We start from the raw sequence: 21686 nt of genomic DNA, 5'->3' as shown, positions 1-21686 counted from the left end.
CAATGAAAACCCCTGTTATTTTGCATCACATTTTGGGCACAGTGTTTCAACAGTTTGTGACATGTTTGTTGCAGCCCCCAGCAAACCTTGTCTGGATAACCATGCAGCAGTCTAAGCCAAAATAGACATGAAAAGAGCCATTTCGCATTTTATTTTACTACGAGACAGAAAACAAAAGCTATAATTAGTCTTCTCTTCATTTCAAAATCATCCAGATCCCTTAAAATAGCTTAATGTTTTAACATTTTATGTCCATAATAATGCAAATCAACCTTTATGAGCTACTAAATGTTCTATATTACACAAAATTGACTCTTATTTGCACAGATTTTTCCCTCTGTAGTTGATATATTATTTTTAATGCTGTTCAGGTTTGCATTTTAAATCGTATTGTGTGTGTGTGTGTTTGTGGGGGGGGGGGGGGGGGGTATGTGCGTGGGTGTGTGTGTGTGCGTGTATACGTACATTTTAATGTTGACCCCTCCCCCTGAGGACTACAGATGGAAATTAGCTGTAAAGCTAGAATCTGGTACAAGCATCGCTGCCATTGCGCTTAATGTAATTGTACATTGTCCTACTAAATAAATAAATGAAAAAGGAAATATTTGTGACAGGTGTGGCGGATCACCTTGTAACCTCATGCATATATTTTTTTCTTGCCCAGCCCTTATAACCTTTTGGCGGGTTTATTTTGATGCCATGTCCAGAGTGCTGTCAAGAACAATTGATGTTTCTCTGTATGTTTCCATCTTTGGTCTTCCAGAAGACTTCCCTCGGTATTCAACATTACAGCTACAGGTTTTGGCGTTTACTTCTCTTGTTGCAAGATGCCATCTCCTTTTACATTGGAAATCAAAAAGTTCCCCATCCAGCACTCAATGGATTAATAAGGTTATGTCTTTTTTTGAAAGTAGAGAAGATAAGATATTCCAAGAAGGGTATTGTAAACAAATTTTATAGAAAGTGGCAACCATTTATTGACTTTTTTGAAACTGTCATTAGTCATTAGTTTACTCACAGTTGTATTCCAGTGGACTTTGAATAACCCTGTATTGTCCTGCATTCAAGGCTTGAACGCTCTGAAAATTTCTGTTTTCAACAACCCCCTATCTCCACCTATATCTCTGTACTTACTTATTATTATTATCATTATTATTCCCAAAATATCAGAAAATTTCTAACTCTGGGTCATACATGTCGGCTTCTTTCAACAATAAAAGCACATACATGAAATTATGCTGCTTGCTACAATGAAAAGAGGCAGGGCTTTTGAGGTTTTGCAGTTTTTAACAGATAGCCAATGAATATGTTTCTCTTAAGCTGTTTTAGATCAATATTCCTGAAAAAAAGCAATATGTCTTATTTAAGCTTCACTATGGAACTTTTTTCTGTTGACAATAATGGCTCAATTGAAAACAAAAAAATGTTCATTATCACATGAACATTCACCTTATTGTTATACCAGATCAATTTTGGAAATGCTTTAAAATGGTCACTTTTATGGTATGGTATTAGTGCTATAATGAAGAATTCTCCCTTACTCTGCTGCTGTTGTTGTTGTTGTTATATTATAGCTAATCTAAGTCATAATGTTCCTTTGTTTTCTTTCCTTCACAGATGTCCCACAGAAGGATGGAGAAGACGCTGCCATCGACTCCGCCTCTGAGTCTGCCTCCTCACTCTTCGCTCACTGGGGTCGAGACCTGGGCCCTGAAAGTCGAAGAGTGGCTCTGAAGAAGTTCCGTTACTATGGCTACAACAGCTACCTTAGCGACCGCATCTCCCTCACACGGCCAATCCCAGACCTGCGACCAGATGGGTAACTGACTGTACAAATGTAGCCTAATGTTTATTCATCCATTTGTTATCCACAGTATGGCATTAAACTCTCCATCTTTATGGGGACAAGCAGCCATTGGGCTAAGTTGAATAAATGCAAAATGGATTAAATGCCGTACTGTGGAACGTTACAGTTAAAGCAATAACATCTCCATGGACACAAATGGGTGGTCGACTCCCAACAGGAAAAGTTACATGTATTATGTGTATGATGTTTCAGAATAGCATAAATGTTGTGACCAGTATACATATAAACTCTTATCATCTCAGCTCCTGCCTAATGTGTAATTTTCTGCTCCTCCCTCAGATGCAGAAATATGTCGTACTCGTCAGATCTTCCTCAGATCAGCATCATCTTCATCTTTGTGAACGAGGCCCTGTCAGTGCTGCTGCGCTCTGTGCACACAGCGATCCAGAGGACGCCCCGCCACCTGCTCAAAGAGATCGTACTGGTGGACGACCATAGCAACAGCGGTAAGAGCCGACGTCATTTAGCAGCACTAGATTCAAGTTTGGCTAAAGTTAAGGTAAAACATCCCATACTTTACTTTTATGACAGTAACATTTTAACAACCTTCCAGTCCAGACAGTAGCTAACTTTTGAAGTACTACAACTGCATTAAAGTGACCATTTCAAATACAAATAGAACAGGAACTTATATCCACTATACCATGATCTATCGAGGATGAAAATGGGACAAAGAATTGGTCTTGGTTAATGTTATTTCTAAAACGGAACTCAAAGAATAAAACTGCATGTACGTAAAACGAAGGAATTTGAATTACAAAAGAATTCTGGTGAATCACGAAAATAAGGCGACCCCCCACTGTGTTAATGCAACTACTGTTTTAAGAAAAAGCGAGGCTAAACTTTAAAGTGGCCCTGAGTGTATTCTCATGTATTACCAAAATATTTTTATGGTTATTTTCCGTCTCACAAATCCAAGTAATTAAATTTGTATTTTGCCTTCAAACATTTTAACTGTACAACTTCCCTGCAAGACATTTGGATCCAACTGCAATGAACACTATACAATACAATATACTCTTGTATATATACTCTTACAATATACTCCGTGAACTTGACATGAATACATTTAATATTTTCAGTTGTGAAAGCTCACAGTAGCACACTGTTCACACCGTTTCCCCTATATTGTTCAACAGTATATACCATAATGCTAAAAAAGCCTCTTCCCAAAGGTGTTATGAAAACCCGAATGCGCACTGCTTTTTCGCTATAAAAATACGTTAAAAACTCATAAAAACTCACCTGCATCAACATATTGCATTATTAATGGTAGATAATTACAACAACAGATCACAAATTAGCCTAATATAACATAACTCCTGTTGTCTGCAGGTGTGTGTTTAGAGTGCATGTGGTGCTTCTTGTCATACAGCACACAGCGTGCATTCTGTCAAATCGAATCTTATAAATATGAACACTCTTAGTGTATAAAAATAGGCCCTGTATCAAACAAAGCATCACCAGAAATTTCACTCTGATAAATCAACCATAATACAAGGCAAAGACTATTTCCAGGATACTATATAAAGCACTATGTCCGTGCATTTGGCCTCATAAGATCACATGCATGAGAGAATGGACAGTGAAAGCTGAATCATGGTGATAGTCGCGTCGCGTCCACTCTGTGTACACTGCCTCTCCATGTCTCACAGCTCTTTTGTTTATATCTGATCAGACATTTGCTTTACAGACACAAGGGCATCCACATACAGTACATAATGTGTAATGTGCCGTATAAGCAGTACAGAACAGTGACTGGCTGTGTTCAAAATCTGACCCTGAAGTAGCATTTTCCACAGTGTACAATCTATAGAAATGTAATGATACAGAGCAACAAAAATAAAATGTTAAAGTTTAACATAACGCATCTACGCAATTGATCACTTCATTAAGTGAATTTGACTGAAACCCATAGTTTGAAACAAAGAATTTAGTTTTCAATGTTAATTCTAATTATGATGAAGACTGTGGCGTTTATATTTGTAGTTTAGTGTATCAAAACATGTCTCACTGTAACTGTATATCAAAGGACATTGTGTTACTTCGAAAATCTCTTATGCAAATTCATGGTACAAATGAATACCTCAGTATAATGCCATTATACCAATGTAATGTGTGAAAAGGTGAAAAAGCAGCTGACAATTCTCTTGGCAAATGAGTTTATTTCTACACAAACAAAAAACAGGTTTGAATCATATGAAAGATGAATTGGTACATTGACAATGATGTGAACATAAATGACTTGTTTCCACAGGCTGGTAGGGAGAGCCGGAGCTTGTTGAGGACATGTTTTTATGTTTGTACATTATTGGAGGGAGTTGTTTGTAATAAGCCACAAATCAAATAGTAATTTGACGCTGCATGATCCGCTCCTGTAATGAGGTTCAAATTAATACTGTAGTTAAAATGCCTTTGAAGTAGAACAAAACTCCTCTCACGGCTGTGATGGCAAATACAAGAGGTTTACAGAGGTGGTGATGGAGGGGCAGGCACACAGCTCAGGGCGCTCCTACAGGTCACTGTAATGAACTGCTGATTTGTGGAGGAGGCGTTTATGAGCGCTCGTTTCTCTCTGCGCTCTGCATCAGTGCCCACAGAGTGTGTGGAGGTTTGTTTATATTAATGTTGTTGACCCATGACACCAAGAGCACAAAAATGTTTTAGCAGATTGTTAATTACCTTCCGGTAATTATATAACAACCATTAACAGTAAAACACAAGCTTAAGATCATTTGAACTGGCTTGCAGTTTGCTCAGATGAGTGTAGCTGGGGACTTGAAAAAAAGCCTTAATGCCCCTTTGGGCCATATTCTCCTTATAAGTCATAACAATAGTAGTCCTCTTATCTTCTATTATTATTTTAAGTTTAATACATATCAAACAGTTGTAGTCTTTAAACAAAAAAAACCTTATACTTATACTTGGTTGAGGGGTGAATGCTCCATCTACTGAAGCTGAATATTTTCTTGTGCTGCACTGAAAAACACAGCAGTTTGACCTAAATGACTTGCATTCTCTATAGTCATTAATATCCCCCATTGACTTCACATAAAGGAGCTATGATGAATGAGAGTAACTATAAAGCCCAACCATCTTAGTTTAGGACACTGGATCTTACACAAAGCTTTAATCCCATTATCATTTTTAGATACATTTTGTCCATTTAGCTCTAGAATGTTGTAGAAGTCTGCCAGAACTGATATTTTGATATATTTATTTTTGGTATATTTGATTAAACTATGACTGTGGTAGGTGTTAGCTTGCCATATTTATTTAATTTCTGGACACAGTTATAAGTTTAGTTGATAAAAAACAAAAAACAGATGTATTATATTTTATTTCACTGTGATACTGATTTTAATGTACCGGTAGGAGATTGGCACTTTTATACAATATTTATACACTTTGTACACTCAAATATGACCCTGGACATACTTCTACCAACAACAAACAGCGGCTGATGAGTCTGATGCTAATCATGGCCTGAGATGAGGAAGAGCAGTTTTGGCCTGAAGGCAGCATTACAATACAGTCCTGCAAATGTCCATCTACGGACATTTACAGCCCCCTACATCCCCCGAGGGAAGCGACTGTGAAACAAGAGGCAGACACAGTGAGTCATTAAGAGGAAAAATGGACTCATTGTGAAGGCGAAAAGGATGACATTTTTGCTTTGAATCATTTCACAAAAAAGTAGAATGCAAGATATTTAAGTTTAATGGCATATTGTTGAACCAGACTGAGCAAAACTTCTCCCGTTGAAACAAAAAGATAGTAGACTGTCCACCAGAAGTCACCAGAAGTCCCATAGTGCTTCTTTAACCACCACCCATATTCAAATTTATTTTAGATTGAGACAATATAGCATAAATAAAACATTCAGTGTAATATAAGTCATATGAGTCACTGTTATTTAAAACATTTATCCAATCACCTCACGAGTCACAGTAACAAATTATTCTTTTTAAAGCATTTTGTAATAAAGTTGGCTTTACATGTGGTGCAGGGTTTGACGGTTAATAATTCAATCTACCCAGAGCCTGCTTCTGGCCTGCCCTCTATTTGGTCCTTAATTAGGCTAAGTTTGATAACAGTAAATAGTCTTCATGGCGGATATTATTTATTTGTAATCCGGTGTATATGAGCTCAGCGTTTCTTGCTCTACTGCTCCATCAGGATTTCTCTGCACAAGGCCTGGATTACACCCAGTCAGCATGTTTACCCATTCAACTGCACCTCATGCTCCTGTAATTATAGTCTCTCCCCAGGTCTGTATGGGGTTTTATAGGATTATTGTAGAGGCATAAGGTTAATATTGACGCCATCATGAACACACAGTTACTAAATGAAACTGCGGAGAGGCAAGAGGTGACAAATGAAAATGTTATTTCTTATATGACGTATCATCAGGACTAAACACAATAGCATAGTGACTAGTTAGTCGTAGAATAATAATACACAATCTGTTTCTCACGTTACTTAAAGGTGCACTATGTAACTACAATGCGTAGAAATTTGTGTTATTTTATTTTTAATATTTTATTGCACGCAACTATTCTTTGAAAACGTGCATTCTTACTGTGAGCCGGGTTGCTTCTCCACAGATCTGACCTGTAACTTGGCTTTGGAGGTATCACCTGTTTGTCTTCATTGAGATAGACATGACTTATGATTTACTGTGTAACATTCCTAATTTGAATAGACTTTTTTTTATGTGATTTCCTTTTTTTCTCTTTTATTACACAGAATTAATTCTTGTAAGCTTTAAGTCATGTTAAAATGTTGTTACGTTCTCAAAAACATAACTGGAGTTGTTTTGTTTTGTTCAAGAAGGGCTCAGTCTAAATATGCAGGTTTTCTGAGTATAACATGTGTGAATGAAATAAAACAAAACTCCGGGTAAGTTTTTGATAGCAGCAACACACACAGACGTACTATTTCTGAACAACTCAACATCCCATTTGTGTTTTTCATTCAGTCAAATTACTGAACAAAGAGCAGTTAACTCAGTGACATCTAACAATACTCTGCTGGTCCCTGTCTGTCTAAGAGAAGGTTCAGGTGTATGTGCTAGTCCTTACTTGCACCTACTCTAGAATAAAAAAGTTAAAATAGGTATTTGGCAAATATGCTAAAGTAAAAACAGTAAAAGTAGAAAGTGCTAAAGTTTAATGTTGACAGTAAAATGTGTGTTTTCAGTGGAGCTGAAGGAGCACCTGCAGAGCTTTGTGGATGAGACCAACAGCCAGCATGGACCAGACTTTGTTAAAGTGGTCCGTCATGACAAGCAGGAGGGTCTGATCCGTTCCAGAGTGAGCGGCTGGAGGGCCGCCACTGCTCCGGTGGTGGCGCTGTTCGACGCACATGTGGAGTTCAACATTGGATGGTGAGTAGTGAAAAAGCACGCATGAAAAAGGTGCAGGGAGTTATGTTAACATTCACTGGCTGTGTTTAAAAACCCAGAGCTTATACCCAAAACATAGTGTCATAAATTATAATGTGGTTTTTGATGGTTTTGTGAAATTCATCACTTCCCTCAAGCACAAGGTCTTAACCCCAACAACAAAGCAAAAGAGAGTGCACTCCATAAAATACAGATAAGATTAGTTCAACATCGGAGAGACTCACATTCAGAGCAAGGTCTTGTTTGGGTCACCCTTGGCTTGATGGATTTTTTTCCTTTTTATTTTTGTTAAACCAAGATTTTTTTTGTAAGTTGCATAAATGTGACTCATGCAAAATCATTTGGTCCCTATTGGGGGGATGAAAGACTTACTTTAACATGGTCTTTGAGAATTCCATTTGGAACTAACTTTTATTTTGATTTGGGATTCTCAGCAAACGTGAAATACTTTGCTTTCCATTCTTCTATGAGCGTCACCATGGTGATGGAGGCTTCAGTTATGCAGCGTGACATACTTCATCCCACACAAGTGTCAAACCTGGGACCTTCTTGTAGTCAGGGTGAAGGCTCCTTTACAAACTGTTTAATATCCTGAAGTGATAGAAATAATATCCTGTACAATGCCAGACATATGGCTGTTCTGATTTTTAAAGCCACTTTAAATATGCTGTTTCAGTGAGGTGTCTGAGACCTGCTGAAGAGGCTGAGGGGTTTATTTTTAACACGTTTGTACTTTGAGCAAATAAAAATATACAAAGAAAAACAGCTAGAAAAAAAACTACCTACTCAATTGTCTGTGTAATCCCTCAGTCCTCCAGGTCTGATAGTATGCTAATAGATGTGAAAGTGCCTATTAGGAGCTGAATGGATATGCTAAGTATGACTCCGGCACAGTGCCTGAAAAAACTATAGGTGTTTTTAATTTCAGTGTAGTTTGCTCCTACTTTCAGATAGATATAATGCAGTGTCCACCAGTAATCTGCTTGGATGAGCAGCAAAACGCCTTCAATAAGAGATTTTACATTTGGCTTTTACTACCAGTTCAATCGTTTGTTAATCCCAAATCTTTATCAAAATCAATACATTTGAAGCTTTATTAGATGTCAAAATCTGCGGAAATACTTTTACTTTTTTCTTTTTTTTTTCTTTTTTTAATGGGTACTTGAATATTTTTACTTATGTAGATTTGTTCATGTGATACTTTTATCTATCCTTTAGTATCTGTACTTTTACTTAAGTAACAAAATTGAGAAGTTCTTTCACCACTGAGTGTAACCTCGTTAAATGCGATATTATTTCAGTACTTGAATTCAATCACTGACTAGGGTTTTATTGAGTTGACTCAGCCCTTGGAAATCACACATTTTCTCAGTACTCTTGTTTACTTGATCATTAGGTGAGGTTGTTACGGAGGTTTCTTCAGCTTGAACACAAACTCACAATTCAGCATAAACTTTACCTCATAAATTTGTATATACACATGAAAAGCCTCCTGCACCCAAAAGTTGCTTGGATGTTGTGCTTCTGACCGGCTCTTGCCTCCCTGTGTGTCCCTGTAAGTGGATAAATGCAGTGACCAGGGAAAAGAGAATCCATTTTGAGGAGAACTAGGCTCTGAATGAATTGCTGTGGCGACTGCTGATTAAATCTCATTTTACTGCATGGGGATTGGCTCTTGCGTATATGTAGCTTTATCTGGATCTGCACCCCCCGTGGTATATATTCTATTTAAATACGACACACTGGTAAAGATGGGCTGTATATATTTATGAGATGTTGCAGTCTTGACATTTTCATTAGTCAAGTCACTCTTCCAAGAGAAACGTGGGCACAAGTTCAGTCTGTCTTAGTTATTGAAGCCTGATGACGTGTTCATTAAATCACATACTTGTTTAAAATGGTATTCAGGCTGCCATCATTAAGACCTTGATCTTATTCTTGGCACTAATGCTGAAATAAAGTAATTATCAGGTGAACAACAAATACGGTTGAATAAATATTTAGATAGAACAGTATGCTAGTAGTATTTAATCTTGATATCTTGAAAACAAACTTGTTACATAGTTGCTCCTCTTCTCAATTAGGGCTGGAACATTTTTGTCATATTGTTCAGAAATTTTTTGTCAATTTTATTTTGTTTTGTAAAATGTCTATAAAGCATAAACTATACATATTTTGAGTCAGTGCCATTTAAATAAAACATAGTTAAATTGGTTCTGTACACAATAGAAACTGCTCATTCCAGTCAGAGGGACAGTCTGCACAGCCATTTTGGTGTGTCTATGAGGTTTATGCCAAATCACACTAAAATCAATAAATCCTGACAGATCAGACAGTTAAATGTAACACAATTAGATATGTTGTACGGATGACCCAATTATTTTTAGGTGTAGATTACTTCAGTCAGAGATGTTATTTAAATATGCATTAGGCTCCAAAATGAACATTAGCATTAGCCCTGACACACAAATGTACCTTTGTAAACACAGAAGAACATCTGAAGCTCCCTGTCCACTGCCTGATCTCACAGGATTTATTGATTTTAGCAAGACTCTGCAAAAACCTCATAGACATTACATTACGCTGGAAATGGTCGCGCAGACTGTCCCTCTGATTGAAACTAGCCAGCTACCGTTGTGCACTGAGCCAATTTCTTCCTCCAAAGTCTGAACTCTGCTCCAAACCACATACTTTTACTGACAGAGAATTGGCTCGATTAAAAAGACCAAAGCTGATCATTGACGATTAGACAAGACTGAATATTGATTAAAATTCGATTAACTACATAGCCCTATTTACCCACTATTATACATGTTTTAATATTTACATGTTGTTTTTGCCTTTTAATATGTTGTACAAAAAGTTACTTGCTGCGTCCCATATAATATTATGTGCCTTATACTGAAAGTTTAAATGTGTAGCAAATCTTTCAATAATAAGGTGTAAATAAGAGCATTACTTTTATTTATTATTATTATTATCCATATCAAAACATGAACTTGTGGTCAAATAATAGGTTTCTGAGTCAAGCCAGGATCTGTCATCTCTTGCTCTGCCCTGAATCCAAATCAGAGACTTGAGCTATTATCCCAAACATATTCAAATATAATGCAACGTGGGCTTGAGTAGATATTACAAATTCATCTGTAGCTCTCAACACAAGGTCTCGGTCCAGACAACAAAGCAACACGCAGCGCTGTGTACCGAATTTAGATCAGAGGAGTTCATCGCTAGAGCTATCCAGCCTGTATGATATTCCCTCAGATTAAGTCAGTGCTAGACAAGAGTTCCAGCAGCACGATACTTACTTCAAACTATTTCTGAACAGCTAGACTCTCATTTGTTCCTCATGCAGTAATTTTCCTGAATGAATGTCTTTATGAGTAGCAGAGTTATCCCAATGATATCTACCAGCACTTCTCTCTCTGCTTATCCTGGATTTTTCCTTAAATGGAGTAAAAGACGTGTCAGACTTGAGACTAGAAAATGATCAAATTGGCAGTCAGAGTATTTTACTGTGTCCTGGTACTGCTCTATCTGTTTTAATCAAATGCGTGAGTCATAAAGATATAGGTCATATCCTCAGTATAATAATAATCGCTCATGTAGGTTGTATTGTAATTGTGATTTCTGAAGCAAAACTGATGAAACATTAGCGGCGCAACTATATTGTTTTTGAAGATTGCTTTAGATACGAACAATTTATAACACGGTTTCTTTTGCTAGACACATTATGGATTTTCATCTGCGCCTCTATGCCATTGTGAGTGGGCGGGAAAGAGCATAGATCAGATAAGTTTTATCCAGCACTCTCATCAAATACAAAAACCAAAATGATTTACAAACTAATTCATTACATTTTCAGCAAGAGTTTTTACTGTGTCCATGATTGACTTTTCTACTGGATAACTATTAACTAGAATGGGTGTTTATTTTTATTTTTTTCTTCTGAACTGCTGTAATGTGAATTTGTGCATTCACCACCTCACAGTAATTCTGTTTTAAAAGGTAACTGCAGATGTGGTGTTTAATTTAACTAAGACAAAGCTGCACAATGTGTTTTAACAATATATTGGAGTTAGCCGAAATTAAAAAGTGTTGCTAGTTCTGTGCACTTTGCCAACAGGGCAGTGGACAGAGCTTTACTAGATTATTAACAAAGTTTTCAAACACACACATGACCAGGGACGGCGCCAGACATTTTTGATCGGAGGAGCTAAGGGGCTGCTAAGGTCTTCAATGTGGGTGCTCACTTAAAAAAATGTATTTGGAGCTTTTGAACAATGGAGCGTACCCCCACCAGTGATTTATACATGTAGTTGCCATTTGAACAGTTTTAGTAGATTGAATGTGCTATGAAAGTGGGGTAAAAATCTTTGGGGGACCTATGTGGGTGCATTGGCCATTCTAGGGGAGGCTAGAGCCCCCTCAAGCCCCCCCCTGGCGCTACCCCTGCACACAACATAATGTCAGAGAATCTTGTTTGGTGCTAAATAATGTTTCCATCAGGAGTTTTTTTGCTTGGGAGCCGTGCGTTATTCAGTCATTCTTCTGTAAAATTGAAAATATCTAAAGGGCACGGCTCTCATGGCCTCCAGTCTGCCACTCTGGTAATTAAAATGTTCCTATTTTACGATACTGAATGATTGCTTTCAAACACACCATATAGACTTTAGTTGCCATGTTTTCACTCCGACTCACAAGTAGTATTTTTTTTTTTTTTTTCCGATACGTTCTTTACACATTCTGACACATTCTTCAAAACCTGTAAAACACAACTAGTCTATTTTAAAAAGTTTGCAGAGGTTCTAAGCTATTCCTCACTTACATCCTAGCATCCTAATTATTAACAGCAATAGGTTTATAAGCATGTTTCACAACTTTCAGAGGCAAGATTGGAATTTTGCCATCACATTAATCATTTTTACTAGCATGTTAATGTCTCATGTCTCAGACTTTATAAGTAGATGCAGACAGCAAACAGCACATAAGAGTCTCATTTCAACCTTAAGATGTGCTTTTACAATATATATATATAAGTACTGTGGCAAAACAAATTTTGCTCAAATACACAGAAAAAAGTCTAGCAGGCCATAGCCCTATTTGCTGTGTTTTTGTGTATGCTATTTGAGTTGTGGATTATACTGTAAAATGTTATGATAATTACATGCCAATCCAAAGTTGTTTCTCATGCAGTCTGCGTTTACAGCTGTTAGTCTGCATGCAGGTTTCCACTTCAGTGCTTGTCGTCTCTTCCTGGCTCCAGTGACGGAACATGATGTTGCCATTGTGAGCCAAGCCGTGCCGTGATTGGCCCAGTTGTTTTTCCCACTGAGGCCCAGCTGTCGGCTCCAGTTATTGATGAATGCTGCAAATCAACAGTTCAGATGTTACCAGGGGGTCCAACACTGGCTCCGACCAAAGTTTACTTCGTTTCTCATCATCTGTTTTATCTTTCTCCTTGTCGTCTGTGCATAAGGCGATGTAATTTCAGCATAATTATTAGCATAACACAGTAACTTCAGTTTTGGTCAGATTACTGGTGGACACTGCCTTATATCTGTCTGAAGAAAGGAGCTAACTACACAGAAACTAGCACACCTTTTTGTCTATGTAATCCTTCAGTTGTCCAAGTATGATCCATAGTAACAGAAAAATACAAATCTATCAACTGGACAAAAAAAACCCCAAAAACATTTTGTCCAGTTTTTCTATTACAATACATCTGTTTGTAAACAGTTTCTGTTTGTAGGCTAGGTCTATTGAACTAAGTGTGAACTGTGCCTGAGTCATGTTTTGCGTAATCGTTCAGGTCACTAATGGGTGCTTTCACAGCTATTAGCATCCTGGCTGTCACTATTGTTTTCCTTGTTTAGATTCAGGTCTGAGGATGGGGTTATAAATAAGAGATAAATGATGTTTAAGCCCCCTATTCCTGTTCAAAGATGGATTGTCTGTCCTAGCAAAAATTGCCTCTTTAACTCCCCTCTCAAACTATTTCTTTTCTTTGGCTAAGATCTGTTCCTCACTATCTTCAAAGGAGTGGTTAGTGGCTTTGAGATAGAGACTTTTCTCCAGTTGATAGAATTAAATTTTTCTTTTGCTTAGGTAAAAATAAAGATATAGTGCTACAGATCTGTTGTAGTACCCAAATACTACAAGTAAATGGAACTGATTACTTCCTACTGTTCCTGAGAGACCTATACTAGAGCCTGAATAGCCCTCTTGTTTTGCCTGTGTTAAATATAACATGGTCCTGATCCAGCTTGAGAAAACGGTGACCGTAAACTCTTGTGTCTTCCTGTCATAATGATTAATACCACTCCACTGGTGCTGCTGTTGTTGAGTGTTTTACTAGAGGACCCCAGGGTGATGGAGTGTTTGTGTAGCTAAGTGACTGACATTAAATGAGTGGTAAATGTTGGTTAATTTCCTGTCAGACACAACAGTTTGTGAACCAGCTTCTGCTGCAACTCCTCTTTACAGATAGGGCTTAACTAATAAGGCCTTTCATTTGTGCTCATTGCTTGACACTTAGCATGTTTTTTTTTTTTTTTCACAGTAACACAAAGTTCTTAATGACCGTAATGTTTCATAGTGAATTTACACTGAACATGTCAAAATTCCTTTTTGAACTATTCTCTATTCAGAATTTTCTGATAAAGTATCTGATAAAAGAGAACTATATCAAGCTCCTGGGCATGTGAAACATAAAGAGAATGCTATTATTGTCATATTTCAGTCAAATCGACCGATGTTTGGAGAATCCAGAGAAGTCTGTGCAGCAAACCCACAAATAAAACAGACTTAAGACTAAATTTGACCCAAAATTTAATAGACCTTTCATGTGCATTCCACCTTGACCTTTTTACTTTATAACAAGTCCAGAAGTTTAGTTTGACTGACTTTGTAGAACATGTCAAGACACAGCAAATGTTCAGTCTGTCAATACTCTTGTTAGCTTGTTACCACTTATAATTGGAGTAATTGAGACAGAGAGAGCCCAGCCATTTTGTTATACACCCAAAGGTGCAAAAACAGCTACAATTTAAATTTTCATCAGGCGTTTTAGGTAAATTAGCTGGAACGATAAGCGGTTCCCACAGTATTTATTACAGTTTTCCTCAACACACTTCTCTAAGGACACACAGCGCACACACATCTCTACCCGACACAACGGTGCAGGCAGAAAGATACAGTACCCATTTTTATTTATAAATGACACATACTGGCATGGATCACACAATAAAGGTGATTTAATTGTTAGTTGAACATAAGCGTGCACACCTCTTTTCAATACATTGTACCCAGAAACCCCCTCACTTATGTACACCAGTCATTATGTTACATGTTTTTGTGGATATTGTGAAATTGCTGTGTAATTACCATAGACGCACAAAACACTTGATCTACATAATTATCTCCATAAGACTGCAATCATCTGTCATGTGGGCTATTTCCAATCCAGGGCAATAACAACAGTCCTTTTGAATGTGCCTGCCTTAATCTCCTTCACCTACTGTGCTATAGGATATCAACAGTGCAAAATAAAACCTTCTCAACTGGGCAAACGTTTACAGAACCTATACCTTTAAAGAACACGTTTTTGTGTTATATTTTATTAAATGTGCAAGTTATGTTATAAATGTTAATAATTTGCACATTGGAAATCGCAACAATCATCTAAAATAACTTAAAAAAAGAAGCAAGTCCATTGATTTGTGCGGTAGAAAACCCAATGAGAGCAGTGTAGCTGTCGACGCCTCCTATGGATAGCCGCAGATCATGTTAACGTGCAGCAAAAATAACTACACGACACAATTAAGAAAATAAAATTGGAGAACGAAGTGAGTTCAGAGCAGTGGGCGTATGTCAGTGGAGGTGACAATGGGGATTGATCTGTAATATGGCATGTACAAAATAAGTGATTAAAGATTGATCAAACAGACATGAATCACTTCAAATACAACATCAGAAGAGTAAATGAGAAGGGAAACAACTATAGCCTGGTTAAAGGCTCTGAAAAGTCCATTTTGCATAATAGGTTCACTTTAAACGTCATTTGTTACAGTATCTTTTATTATTATAGGCTACTGTTGACTCCAGCAATAAAAATCCTTCTTTGTATAAATCTTTGCTCTGTACCTCTTCTATAGAAATGTTATTTTCTGTTACCAGTATATACTAGGGTATTTTACTTGTATGCAATTTTAAGGTGGGGGATAAGCCACCTGCTTGTCTCTGTGAAGTTGCTTTCCCTGGAATGTTCCACAGTATGGCATTATACTTAACTATATTACCAATGATTTTAAATGCATTCTTCCTTTCTTACTGCTCACCATATATCTTATTAAACTTATCTTCATAGAGGTCTCCATGAAGATAAGTTTAATGCCATACTGTGAGACCACCCAACCAACAACATGGAAATAAATATGTAGTGGACTATCAAGTAAAAGTTATATGGTGCACTTTTTGTTTTTAGATATAACTAAATTGATTTATCGATAGTATAGTTTTTTATTCTAATCAAATGTGTGTAAATGCATTGTGGTTTCCTGCTGGTGTGAGATATCAACAGAGTCTAACGGGGCTCTGACGTCCCGCTGCACTAAAACTGCACCCTTTACCTTGACTATATCCTTTCATGTGTAGTTCTGACTAATTGGGTTTCCAATTTAATGTCCTTCATTGTTTTATGTTTTGTGCAGAATCCCCTGCGTTAGCAAAGTTGGCATCTAGTGCTAATGAACAATTAGCGTGCAAGATGGACACTCTCCGCCTGAAGTTTCCTCTTTGATTTCATTATCACAGGCTCTGGTAAAGAGACGTGGATGATCATGAGGCGTTTCATGGCTAACACTTTAGCGTATTAGCAGTGGGCATTCAAATAGCAGTATGTGTCCCAAAAGTGTCATAATGTAAAGTTATTATTCTTCTACTCTTTGTTTTTCCAAGCTTCAGTGGTCTTTTTATTGCCTTAATAAAAAGGATTTGCAACTATAATATTGTTGATTGTCTTTTGATGAAGCCTCGGTGTGTGATCAAAGTGCTGTTTTGGCACTGTCTGTATTAATCCTTTTTTTTTTTTTTTGTTGACAAGTGATGTTGCAAACTAATCTTTCTGTTTAATTCATTGTGTTTTGATGGGATTTAAATTGACTTAGATTTTAAAGGTTTGAATGTAGATAGATGAAACACAACAATCACGGGGGTTACGTTCTAAAAATAACACACTGTAGGCAAAAAATCAAGAAGTAGTCAGCTTTATTTTTTACAATTATTAATTATTATTATGTTTTGCAGCTGTAAAACCCCTCACCACACACATTATACACTTTTCTCAGGCAGGCATTAACATTTTCTCACATTTCTCTCTAATTAATAGTGACTCATGTGTATTTCACAGTTCCTCTGACTATGCCTCTTTGTCCCGGCGCTGCTCTGCTGTAGTGTCGATCAAACATTTATGTAAATTTGACTGTACTGTACACGAGACACAGCAGGACACAGGAGATTGGTTGACAATGGTCTACAGATCCTTAGCCAATCAGGACGCAAAACACACGTGTTTATACACTGTAATAAAGCATGCATCTAAAAAAAAATCAGCAAGACTGTGAAAGGTGAACCGCAATATAGCGAGGGACCACTGTACTATGTAATTTTTTAGAAGCCACATGCCTGCCGTCTATGCAGATGTTCCTGTTTTTACTGAGAGTGTTTTACAGTACGGCACTAAGCATATCTCTCCATGGAAACAAACTAGGTGACGGCTCCAGGCCAAGTTATAAGGCCAGATCTGTGGAGAGACGACCATGCTCACAATAAAACAAAACACCTGTAATGAAATAAATAGCTGAATAGAAATGTTTAACGCCAAACTGTGGAACGTCCTAGTCAAAACAGTAAAATCCATGGATGCTAACAGGTAGCTTCCACCAAAAAAGTTACATAGTGTACCTATAAGTTTCATGATATTGTTTCTCCTAATATGCCAATGTGTCTCTTGAGTATAAAGGTAAATGGCAGTAAATCACAACGCAACAGTGACTAGGCACGATGGTATTTAATCTAGTTTCCTGTTTGTATGTCTCCAGGGCAGAACCAATCCTTCAGCGGATAAAGGAGGACCGGACGCGGGTGGTGTCTCCCTCTTTTGACAACATCAAATACGATACATTTGAGATTGAGGAGTACCCGCTGTCTGCTCAGGGCTTTGACTGGGAGCTCTGGTGTCGATACCTCAACCCTCCCAAGTCCTGGTGGACCCAGCGCAACCAGACTGCACCCATCAGGTACACCTCGATTACGCTATTACACTGCTGTTATAAAAAGACAGTCGAGTTAAGCAATACTGGAACTTAGCCTAATGAGATGATATGTTTTCATTTATGGCCGAGATCCCTTTGAGAAGAATCCCCTCCATTTATAAAAGATGGTCTTCTCAAGAAAAATTATTTCCGTGTCAAGTTTAGTGATTTTCCAAACATAGCGATCAGTTTGTAGTACATGTGGAGCAAAAATCCTTTCACCTCAGAATTACAGTCTTGAATAATTGAGTAGTTATGAATGGACTATGCTTAACTTTCTCTGATTTTTTAATCTTTGTGGAACTCGGACAGGGGGTTTCACTCTATAGGTCTTTGTAAAGTATAGGAAAAGCGTGTAGTCTTGGCTAGGGGAAGATTTCAGTGTAATTCCTCATACACCCATGAGTCCTTGATTATCACTGATCAAAGAGTTTTCCAATGGATTATTTCTAGCTCCTTACACCAGTATATTCAGATTGACAAAGGCATCTGGATTGTAGCTGAAGCATCTTGATTAAGAATACAATATATATTGACCTCTTAAATCTTTGGTACTAGGCTAAGGGAAGTGGACAATCCCCATATATATTCTGTGTGCATATAAACATTGTTTGGGATCTACACTAAAACAACACTTAGAACTTAAATGGATATATTTTCAGTTCATGTACTTTTTATATAACCTGTAGCTCATGGATTCATAGGCAATAGAGCAGTTCCTGCCACATTCCAGTTCTTCATATTGATGTGTGAAACTGCCAGGATAAATGCTAATGCCAGTTATTTTCACTGATGTTGATGAAAGATCTGTTTACTTTCACTCCCAAAATGTGCTGAATTTGTGCTCCTAGCTGAGGCATAATTTTGACAGCTAGGTCATTTGTAAGTATAATAGACTGTATGGACTTATCATAAAAGGCCTATGTTGAGAGACGACTTGAAAAATAGATCCTCGGGCCACTATACCAGCATGTGTGCCATGAAAATCATTTAGTATTTATAGCCTCGTATTGTCATGCATTATATTGAAATTCATTATAATCCTTTCATTGTTTCCATGGCTTCATGGTTTGTTTTTCTCTTCGCTTTCAGAAGTCCGGCCCTGATTGGCTGCTTTGTCGTTGACCGGAAATACTTTGGAGAGATTGGCCTACTGGATGAGGGGATGGAGATATACGGAGGAGAGAATGTAGAATTGGGCATCAGGGTAAGTTAGAGGAAGTTATTTTAGGACATATAGAGTATATGAATTAGAAATATCATTATGATTAGCTTGTCATACCTGTAAAAATTGTGTGTATTTCATCAACGAAAACCACCAAACACTTCTGCAGCTAAATATTGGAGGTTGGATCAGACCAGATGGAATAGTCTCTTCTTCCTGTGTACATTATCTGTTCAAATTTGAACGTGCTATGACCAGATTTTTATTGGTTCCATGACAACAACAGTGACATGCAATTAAATATCACAGCTCATCTGTGTTCTTATATGTATAGTCATAGTCATGTTTTCAAACTTTCACTAATGTAATATGTACTCAGTTTTAACACTATCATTTATCTAAAATATTACACCAGATCTATTAACTGTGCTGGGATAAGTGAATGTGGCTTAGTGAAATGATCACATTTTCCAGACATCCTTGATAAAACAAGCCTTTCAAAAGTGTAATTGTTGTCCTTCTTGTGGCTTAACTGACTAAATAGAATTGCCTTGAACAGTGCACATGTTGAGTAAGGGCAAAAACAATGGCCTTTGCTGTGACAGAAGGCTTTTTATCAGTGATTATCCTCCTCGTCTATTGAACCAAGCTCATGTGAGTGGAGTACTAATGGGCCACACTCACTGCCAACACACACTCACTCCTGTAATGTGTTCTTTATCCTTCAAAGATAATCAGATGCTCTACCGCTGAACTTAGGCTGAGCCAATTAGATGTCTTTTTAGGGTTATGGTGCAAAGGTTAGGTGAGGTTTAAGAGATCATAGGAAGATAATAATTGTCATAATAAATAAATGATCAATTTTGAAGTCTTATCAATTGAGTTTCAGAAAAGGCCATACTACTGTCACTGCAACCACAAAAGTTTGAAATGACATTTTCACATTCCTTTGTGACAAACAAGGTTGTGTAGCACAGTTTATTGATTTAACTAAAGCTTTTGATTCAATAGATTATAAAATCCTCTTGAACCATGTTGGATTTGACAATGCGACATGTAATTGGTTTCAAAATAGAAAATAGGGTTTTATATATATATATATATATATATATACATATACATTTTTTACTTTAAACAAAGGAGTGCCCCAAGGGTGAATTTTGGCCTAGCTACTTTTTTACCATATTAATTTGGGTTTTGATAAGAGAAAGCCTCATACATTTATATGCAGATGATGCTGTTCCCTCAGAATTCTTACATTATCACTGAATACAAATAAAACTAACAAAAATAATTAAGTAATGTGCAAGCTACAAATCTCTATACACTAAAGGGTAAATAAATGTACCCTGTAAGAGTCACCACCTATAAATATCTTGGGTTTTGGCTTGACAAAACCCAACCCATTGTCCTTTAAAATACATATCTTGGAATTATGTAACAGTTTAAAATGTAAATTATCATTTTATTACAGAAACAAATATTGTATCCCATTGAATTACAGAAAAGAAATTGTTCAAGCAACCTTTCTTACTGGATTATGGAGGTATAATACACCTCCAGACTTCACTCTCTACTTTAAAACCTTTAGATACGCTCTTTCAGTCAGCCCCTCATTTCATAACAGGTGATGAATTTAAAACCCATCACTCTACACTTTATGAAAAAGTAGGCTGGCAAACATTATCTGCTAGAGGAGAACAACACTGTATACAATTTATTTGTATTCAGTGTCTACTACAGGGACTACTCGATAGACTGCCTGAAAATCCCACTTTCTTGTTGTGATATGGGAACTTTAAATACAAGATCTCATGATTGTCTATGTCTCAAAATTGGCCGCACTAGAACTGAAATGGGGGAAAAATGTTTTTGGTGATTTTGCTTCCCCAAAATGGAATATATTTCAAGGATATTTCAATAACCTGGTGATAAACATTTATAATCACAGCTGCCCCTGTGTTTAATGTTTTAAATGGACCTATGTAGTTATTTGTTTTGTTTGTTTTTGTTTGTATTGTTCTGTATTTTAACAGGGCTCTCATGAAAAAGAGAGTCTAGTACTCTCATTGGGCTCTCCCTGGATAAATAAAGATAAATGAATTAAAGAATGAATAGAAATGATCCAAATAACCAAATGTGGTGTCTGAAAAGATGGAAATTGCTGTTTCAAAAGCAACAATCACTGACAAGCATATGCCTGCTGTATAAAATGGTACTGTATTAATTTGAGCATTTTATAACTAATATACAATGACATTCAAATAAGATGTGAATGGTCTTCCTTTTCATCCGAGTTTATTGACCAGGAGGGTTATCAGACACAAATTAATTATAGGCTCATAGGCTGGGCTGCTGTTGTTCATAACCATAACCTTTATTTTACACATCCACACACATACACACACATACACACACATACACACACACCTCTGAGAATGTAGGTCCAGAAGACATTTCTCAGTAATCAAGTCAAGTTAGGTTTTCTTATTCAGGCTGGTTTAAGCAGGTTATCTGTTTACTACCGCCAGTTTATAACCCACACCATCTAACCCTGCATCTGCTCACTGACCTGTGCACTCTGCAGTTTAGCCTGTGGATATGCTCAGATATACAGTGGTCCCTCGTTTATTATATTCTAAAAATAACCTGCAATAGGCGAAATCCGCAAAGTAGTTAGCTTTATTTTTTACAATTATTCTATATGTTTTGCAGCTGTAAAACCCCTCACCACACACGTTATACACTGTTCTCTGACAGGAATATATAGATAGGAATATATTTTTTACATTTTTCTCTTGTTTAAACACTCTCAAAGTTCAAACCTTTGTAGGTGCCTTTGTCAGTGCAGAACGAGAAAACATACAGCACTTCAGACTCACTGAGATCCAACATTTTATGTAAATTTGGCTGAACGCATTCTGTACTGTACAG

General features: G+C 37.1%; 1 protein-coding gene across 3 annotated transcripts in view; it reads left to right on the top strand.

Moving 5' to 3' along the window:
* LOC117371878 (polypeptide N-acetylgalactosaminyltransferase 18-like) overlaps nt 1–21686 on the top strand; it is a 123377-nt gene that overhangs the window by 67360 nt on the left and 34331 nt on the right. For 2 of the 3 annotated variants that reach the window (XM_055222582.1, XM_055222581.1), the window contains exons 4-8: nt 1668–1819; nt 2147–2313; nt 7070–7256; nt 17375–17572; nt 18680–18794. In XM_055222582.1, the coding sequence (XP_055078557.1) occupies nt 1668–1819; nt 2147–2313; nt 7070–7256; nt 17375–17572; nt 18680–18794 (819 nt within the window). Of the gene's footprint in view, nt 1–1617; nt 1820–2146; nt 2314–7069; nt 7257–17374; nt 17573–18679; nt 18795–21686 lie in introns of all 3 variants that reach the window. The other variant, XM_033967555.2, reaches the window with a different exon arrangement.

This window comes from Periophthalmus magnuspinnatus, chromosome 6 (genome assembly GCF_009829125.3).
Source record: "Periophthalmus magnuspinnatus isolate fPerMag1 chromosome 6, fPerMag1.2.pri, whole genome shotgun sequence".
Taxonomy (NCBI): Eukaryota; Metazoa; Chordata; class Actinopteri; order Gobiiformes; family Gobiidae; genus Periophthalmus; species Periophthalmus magnuspinnatus.
The sequence above is the reverse complement of the archived record's forward strand: the minus strand, read 5'-3'. Positions and strand labels throughout refer to the sequence as shown.